Source organism: Prosopis cineraria, unplaced genomic scaffold, assembly GCF_029017545.1.
Source record: "Prosopis cineraria cultivar Desert tree isolate PC_DT_omini unplaced genomic scaffold, ASM2901754v1 PC14, whole genome shotgun sequence".
Lineage (NCBI taxonomy): Eukaryota > Viridiplantae > Streptophyta > Magnoliopsida > Fabales > Fabaceae > Prosopis > Prosopis cineraria.
The window spans coordinates 28,129,203-28,137,788 of record NW_026555345.1 but is presented as its reverse complement, the minus strand read 5'-3'; the positions used below and the strand labels follow the sequence as shown (position 1 = coordinate 28,137,788).

The 8,586-nt window shown below is 32.5% G+C and overlaps 1 protein-coding gene across 1 annotated transcript; it reads left to right on the top strand.

Annotated features, from left to right (window-relative positions):
- Positions 1–6,395: 6,395 nt before the first annotated feature.
- LOC129293692 (protein DETOXIFICATION 49-like) lies at positions 6,396–8,158 on the top strand. Its single transcript, XM_054931776.1, is given in 2 exon segments — positions 6,396–7,659; positions 7,662–8,158. Coding segments are annotated over 2 exon segments (1,458 nt in total). The 5' UTR covers positions 6,396–6,500; the 3' UTR covers positions 7,961–8,158.
- The last annotated feature ends 428 nt before the right edge of the window (positions 8,159–8,586 follow it).

Genomic DNA, 8,586 nt, shown 5'->3' with positions numbered 1-8,586 from the left:
AAGTTATTATTCCTTTTTCTATTAATGATAGTAAATTAGTTCCAAAAGCTAGAAAATATATATTTCTTGGATATGCATATGAATATAAAGGACATCGGTTATGATGTTCTAACTCTAATAGAAGAAAGTTATTCTTAGTAGAGATGTTACATTTAATGAAGATGCATTATTTTTTTCTAGGAAAAATTCTTGTGTCTCTCCTATTAGTGCAGGTAATAAGCAGAGTACCTGTAAAAAGGTAGAGTTAAAGGCGAAAGCTATTATTCCTTTTTCTATTATGGAATCCTCCTCTAATGGAAGATGTGATGATCAATACATGATGATGTTACAAATACCACTCTTGCTATCTCTCAAGAGCAGGAATATTCCATTACTCGAGATCATCCAAGAAGGGATATTAAAAGACTTGCTCGATACACTGATGATGAATTAGTTGCTTATGCATTTTCTATTGCGCAAGAGATCCTTGAAGGTGTTGAGCCTTCTAGTTATTCTAAATCTATTTCTTGTGCTAATTTATCTAAGTGGTTATTGGCCATAAATGAAAAAATTGAGAGTCTATACAAGAATAGTTCTTGGGACTTACATGAGCTTTCTAAAGGCAAGCGAGTCTTAAGCTATAAGTGGATATATAAAAAGAAAGATGGTATCCTTGGGATTGAGGATACAAGGTGGAAGGCACAGTTAGTTGTTTGAGGATGTCATCAAAAGGAATGTGTTGATTTTGATGAGATTTTCTCTCCAGTTGTTCATCACACCTCCATTCATGTGCTACTTGCATTTGTTGCTTTGTTTGATTAGGAATTAGAGCAAATTGGTGTTAAAATAACATTTTTACATAGAGAACTTAATGAAAAGATCTTCATGAAGCAATTTAAGACATTTGAAGTTCCCGAAAAGGAATATTGCATTTATCACCTAAAGAAATTTTTATGGACTAAAACAAGTTCCTAGGCAATGATATAAAAGATTTGATGCTTTTGTGATTGAGCAAGGCTTCAATAGAAGCAAATATAATAATTGTGTTTATTTTAAACAATTTTTCCATGAGTCACTTCTATATTTGTTACTCTATGTCAATGATATGTTTATTGCTTCCGAAGAGAAATCTTTGACTAACAAATTAAAACAATTAATTCAGTAAGGAGTTTGATATGAAGGACCTTATTACAACAAAGAAAATTTTTGGCATGGAAATTCATAGAAATTGTCAAGCTGGTAAATTATTTATATCTCAAAAGAAATATATTTTGAAGGTACTTGATTGATTTATTATGAATGATTGTGACCTTGTGCCTACTCCTCTTACTGCTCATTTTTAATTATTAGATAATCTTTGCCCAGAATCCAAGAAGGATATTAAGAAAATGTCAAGAGTTTCAGTGCTGTTGGTAGTTTTATGTACGCTATAGTATGTACTAGACTTGATCTTACATCTGCAGGAAGTGTGGTAAGCAGATGCATTCACAATCTTGAAGATGGTCATTGGGATGCTAATAAATGGATCCAAAAGGTACTTCTAATGTTGGTCTGGTATTTAATAGGAATAAAGTTGTATCTAATGATATTGTCGGTTTTACTAACTCTGATCATGATAATAATTTTATTGGAGGAACGTCTTTTTTTGCTTATATTTTCACCCTTTATGGCTCTTCTATTAGTTAGAGAGCATCTCTCCAATCTATTTATGCATTATCCTCAACTAAAGCAGAGTATATAGCAACAACTGAGGGTGTAAAGGAAGCTATTTGGTTACAAGATCATGTTATTGAATTTGATGTTGCCCAAGGAGTTACTAATGTTTTTGGTGATAATCAAAGTGTAGTTCATTTAACTAAGAATGATAGATATCACTCAAAGAAATTAGACATCAATTTATTAGAGATATTGTTGCAATTGTTGAAATTGTTGGGAAAAAAATTCATACATCTCAAAATCTAGCAGACATGCTTATAAAGATTCATCTTGATATTAAGTTCGAGCATTGCTTATGCTTAGTCAGTATTTATAGCACTTGAATGCCCTTTAGGCTACTTGGCAATTATGAACATTACTGAATTTGAGTTAATTAAGGAAAAATTTGTTGAGATTATAACTCAAGTCTTTATAATTCTTTATGATTATTTTTATATATTATCTTGGAGTAAACCTATCATATCTCTATTTGATATTTTAGGAGATATTTATTATTATTCAAGATAATATTTTTAACTGATAAAAAGCTTTATATATATCTTGTCTCTCTATCTCCCATAGTAGAGAGAATTATTATAATTCTCATTTCTTATAGTGAAATTACTCTCTTATTGCTTATGAGTTTTTGTCCTTTAAATTAAGGGTTTTCTCATGTCAAATTTTTTGTATCATTTTTATCATTTTCTCTAAATTTTTATAATTTTTAATTATTTTATTTTATTTACTTTTGTTAATTATTTGCGCACTTCCTAACAGAAGCACTTGTTATATTTAATTTTGCTTTGTGATCTTGCCCATGAGCCAAGCACCAAACGGTCAAATATATTCTGCATACATGATTCGATCTGACAAAAGCATTATGTAATAGTTGAATCAATCGTGATTGATGCGTGTCAAATTAATTAATTAATGTCTCTAATGATGTTTCCCCGGTAAACTTTTTTTTTTTTTTGTTTCAAATTGTTGACGCAGCACTTAGTAACGACCAAAGCGTTATTTTCTTGACGTACACACTTATAGAATGTACAAAGTCAAAGGTGAATTAATAGAGGATGTCGGAGAGCTTAAGGGCATATTTGACAACCTATTTTAAAAATAAATTTTGTGTTCTTAAAAAAAAATTGTTTTTAACAAGTCTTTTAAAGAATAAAAAAAATCAAACTTGCTTTAAAGAAAAATAAAAATATCTTTTAAGTGTTTTAAAATTATTATTTTAAAGAATAAAGAAGAGTGTGAAAAACACTTATTTTTATTATTATTTTGTTTTTAAATTATGTTTTATAAAATATCAGTTCTTGAAATAATAAAATAAAAAACAGTTTCAACCAATTCCTAATTTTCTCTTGAAGGTGATTTTTCACAAGATATATCCATTCCCTTCCCTTCCCTCAATAGATAGATTGTTACAATCGTCAGCGATGTACATAGAAAAACTGTGTTTGAATCTAAAATCTTTATTTGACAATTAATATATTAATTGTTTCAGGTGAAAAGAATTTATTGCCATATATATCCAAAAGTGGTGTAAGCAATTTGGAAACTGAACTGTCCCTCGTCCCCAATTAGTGAAACCTATTCCTATCAAACTGAAAGCTCGTAGAGCAAATGCCAATCGAGTATCATATTTGAAAAGAAAGAAAACTGTGTCATATATTTTGATTTTTACCAACAACTAGAATCAGCATTACGTAATAATAATCTTGAGCGCACGTTTTAATTCCTTTAGTGAGGAATAATTCAAGCATGCACCCACCCTTAATTATTATAATCAGTTCAATTTATTGACCGTTTATAGCTACCTAAACTATAAAAGATTATGCCGTTTCGCTTGAAACAATATATATATATATATATATTCGAACTCAAAAGTTCTGTGTAAGCCTTGACATTGTCTTCAATATATATATATATAGACCTAATTTTATAACAATGAATTTATATAAGTCAATTCTCAAAATTGTACTGTATTCAAGCATTGATATAACATTAATTAATGAAAATATAGTTATATATAGAGTGTTTTCTGTTTAACTATGAAAAATAAAAGGACGTGTATTCAAGTAAAAGGTCAAGGATTCTTAATCAGCATGCATTTGCTTGGTTTTACGTTAGAAACCATATCTGCTTTTACTAATGCCATGGTTATAGTTTTGGTGGTTTCTAATACGAAACATGGTTTTAATAGCATAAACATATAATTGAGGTGGTTAAAGAGAGATAAGCAAAGAAGAAGCATGTGGGAGAGTGTATGTGAAGGTAGGTGGAGACAAAGCAAAGAGGGAGTGCACTACAACAGAACACATATGAATCTGAGGATGCCTCCTAAACAACTACGTTAAACCAAAACTCATTAACTCCTGTTGTTCCAAACATGTCTGGCAACGAAACAGACATCTTGTTTTGCCATGAAAATCCTGAGAGCAAGCTCATGGCATATGTTCTATTGCTCTCATAAATCAAGGCTCAACATCGATGGCCGCTATAGGGCTATATATCTCCACAACATGGGTCCTTGTTTTATAACTGTCCGTATTAAGGACACTCTTGTCTTTATCTCACCCTCCCTCTTGCCCCTTCCTACATCATCTTCTACATTTTCTATGCCCTTTTATTTCCCTCTTCTATTTCTTTTTGGTTTGGTTTCTCATTTATATCCCACGCACATGCTTCTCTCTATGATCCTTTCATTTCTTCTATTGTTTTCTTTTCTTCTCTCTATATGCATAATTATTTTCTTTTCTTTTTTCTTTTTTTTGGGCCAAATTTTCTTTTATTGTTTCCACTTATCGCATTATTATTACATTGCCATATAACCCATATTAACTATATTTTCTAATATTAAGAAAATTATTTAATTATATGTAAGATTTTTACAACTTCTCAAATTTCCGTACCTTTAAACATACTATAGTCGTTACCTCTTAGATTATCAAAAAAAGAAAAAAAATGAAAATAACCTAAAGTCATTGTTTTTGTTTTTTAATAAAAAGCTAAAGTCGTTGTTTTAGTGAAGAGCGAAAGAGACGAGAAATTTTGAAAATGAGTCATTAATGTTTTATTAAATTTTGTAAGAGGTAATTTGAAATGGGTAAAGTCTTATAAACACTACTTTTTTTTTCCTAAATTATAAGACACTTTTAAATAAAAATCTCACATATCAATAAATCTTTTTAAATACACTTAACAATCTTATTATTTCAAAAAAAAATATTAACTTTCAAAACACCCTTCATTTAATAGCTTTAAATATACACTTAGGTAGTATTAGTATTGAATAGAGAGAGAGAGAGAGAGAAAGGGTAACATTACAATAAGCCTATTTAATAAAATCTTAATATTATCAAAATATCTTATATTTTAAAATGTTGAATCTTTTTTAAAAATGTTTTATAATTTGGGATGAAGGTAATAGAAGGCAATATTTTTTTTTTAAAAAAGATTGTAGCTAATTACTCCCGCCGATCTTAAATATAAGAGCTACTTTAAGAGATTGTTTAGTTCTGAATGTAAAACCCCGATTTCCTGTTTCTCACCATTTATTATTATTTTTTCAAATTACCTCCTATTATCGACATTCATGTGTGTCCAAAAGTTGGGATAGTTTCCAATATAAATGATTTCAAGAAGAAGTATTTTTTTAAAAAAATGAATATACATTTTTGACAAATAACAAACTTAACTAATTTTTTTAGTCTATGTGAATTAATTATTTAGCTCTTATATTTATAACTGAAGAAATTTTGTTATTTTGGGACCATTTTCAGGATTCTTATAAATAATTTTACTGTTAAAAATTGTCAATTAAAATTCAATATCTTTGCAGTAACTAGTTTAGTATTCTCTTTTAAGAGAAATTTTATTGCAGAAATAATCTTTCGCATTCAATTTTCGCTTACTGTGTAAGAAATTTTGAAAGGGAGAATTATATTAAAGTCCTATATAAAAAATTAATTATTATAAAGTTATTAACAACACAATCAGTTGTCAACGTAGTTTAATTCAATTGTTAATAAATCTTGTAATAATTAATTTTTTTTGTGTGAGACCTAATTGTAATTATTCATTTTTAAAATTTTATTATTATTCTTAAAAAAAATTAAAGAAGGAGAAAATGACAGAGAGAGAATAAAAACATGTACAAATTGACTTCAAACTCTTTTCTAATTTTATTTTCATCCTAAGAAACAACAACTGCTGTTTGTGTATCCTAATTCCTAAACACAAATTATTTTAAAAACAAGCAGTGTCGGAAAAAACTTCTATTAGCTTAAAAAAAATAAAAAATAAAAAAAAAAAGCGCGTCCCGAAAAGGTGCGTCGATCCAGAGAGTTAGAATAAAAACATGTACAAATTGACTTCAAACTCTTTTCTAATTTTATTTTCATCTTTTCTTTCTCCTAAGAAACAACACTGCTATTTGTGTATCCTAATTCCTAAACACAAATTATTTTTTAAAAACAAGCAGTGTCGGAAAAAACTTCTATTAGCGTTAAAAACCAAAAAAAATAAAAAATAAAAAAAAAGCGCGTCCCGAAAAGGTGCGTCGATCCACGTTTGGCTGTTAGCAGTTAGCACACAGTATTGCAATTTTCATAACTGAGGAGCCCAAGTCCTGCATCCCTTCATACACAGACAGAGTCTCTACATAAAGCTCTTCACAGCGCTTTCTTCAAACCCCTCCTTCTCTTTTCTATCAAACACTCTACACGCAATGCCTCATCACCTCACTTCAACTTGTCTTCTTCTCTTCATATAAAATCCCGATCCCACTTCCATCATTTGAAACCTAACCACCAAACCTGACGATGAAGAAGCCATTCATCCCAAAACTCTTGGAGTCCCCCACGCCTCACACTTTCTCTGACCCTTTCAAAGAGCTCATTTCCATTTCCAAGATTGCTCTGCCCATCATCCTCACCGGTCTCCTCCTCTACTGCCGTTCCATGATCTCCATGCTCTTGCTCGGCCGCCTCGGCGAGCTCAGCCTGGCCGGCGGCTCCCTCGCCCTCGGCTTCGCCAACATTACCGGCTACTCCATCCTCTCCGGTCTCGCCGTCGGCATGGAACCTATCTGCGGTCAGGCCTTCGGTGCCAAGAAATTCATCCTCCTCGGCCTCTGCTTGCAGAGAACCATTCTTCTCCTGCTCTTTACCTCCATCCCCATCTCTCTGCTTTGGATCTACATGAAGCAAATTCTGCTCTTGTGTGGCCAGGATGAAGCCATAGCCGCGCGAGCCCAGTCCTATCTTCTTTATTCCATTCCTGATCTTTTAGCTCAGTCTCTCTTGCACCCCTTGCGTATCTACCTCCGAACGCAATCCATTACTTTGCCTCTCACCCTCTGTTCTGCTCTCGCCATTCTTCTTCACATACCCATCAATTTTTTCCTCGTTTCTTACCTTGGTCTGGGAATAAAGGGCGTGGCTTTGAGTGCGGTTTGGACCAATTTCAACCTCGTAGCTTCTTTGATTTTGTACATAGTTGTCTCGGGAACTCACAAGAAAACCTGGGGCGGTTTCTCTTTCGAGTGTTTCACACAGTGGAAGTCGCTCATCGAGCTGGCGATTCCAAGTTGCGTCTCTGTTTGCCTCGAATGGTGGTGGTACGAGATTATGATCTTGCTCTGTGGACTTCTCGTGAATCCTAAAGCCACCGTTGCTTCCATGGGAATTTTGATCCAAACAACTTCTCTTCTCTACATTTTCCCGTCTTCCATAAGCTTCAGTGTATCCACCAGAGTCAGCAACAACCTCGGCGCTCAGAATCCCTCAAAGGCGAAGCTCTCTGCCATTGTAGGCCTGTCTTGCAGCTTTGTCTTGGGGCTCTCGGCTCTTTTGTTCTCTTTGATGGTAAGGAACGTTTGGGCTAGCATGTTCACGAGCGACAGAGAAATTATAAGCTTGACGGCGATGGTTTTGCCGATCATAGGACTGTGTGAGCTGGGAAATTGCCCACAAACAACAGGGGTGGGGTACTGAGGGGCACTGCGAGGCCAAAAGTAGGAGCGAACATAAACTTGGGAAGCTTTTATCTGGTAGGAATGCCAGTGGCGATATGGCTGGCTTTCTTTACTGGGTTTGATTTTGAAGGTTTATGGCTTGGGCTGTTGGGGGCTCAGGGAGCTTGTGCAGTGACCATGTTGGTGGTTCTGAGTCGAATGGATTGGGATTATGAGGCCCAGAGAGCTCAGTTATTAACAGAAACAGGGGAAGCAGATGATGGAACAGAGGAGGAGGCAGAGACACACAAGATCATAATTGGATGATCAAGAGGAATGGAAATAGTCGTGGGTTTAATTCTTATTTTGTTATTATCATAATTTTATTCTTGATCCAATCAAACTCTTCAGAAATTCCTTTTCTTATGCTCATTGCTTAAAAAAATTCCTTAAATATGTTGCAAAGAAAGGATTAATGTACCATTTGAATTTTCAATTATAAGTTTAAGTGTAATTTGAACTTTATTTTGATATTTGATATATTATGAACCTCAAACAATTAAACTTGGATCAATTTTGCCCCTTTGCTAAATCAAAATTCTGTTGTGCAATTTTTTTCAAAAGAAGGTAGAAAAAAAATGGGAATGAAACTTAAAAGAAATTGCACATCAAGCCCAATTTTTTAAAAGTAATAACATTTGTTTTAATTTAACAACAAGGCAAAATTATTTTAAAATTTATTGTTTGATATTTAGAATGTGCAAATATGAGTTTAAAATTTAAATCACCTTTAAACATATAATTTATGGTCTAAATTACAAATTAACCCCAGAGGAAATGGTAAAAAAAAAACATTTCGAATTCTCTAATAATGGTTTGAAAGTAAATGCAAATGATGTGTTGGAAGAAAATTAAAAATAGAAATAAACAAATGATTGTACAGTGACGAGATA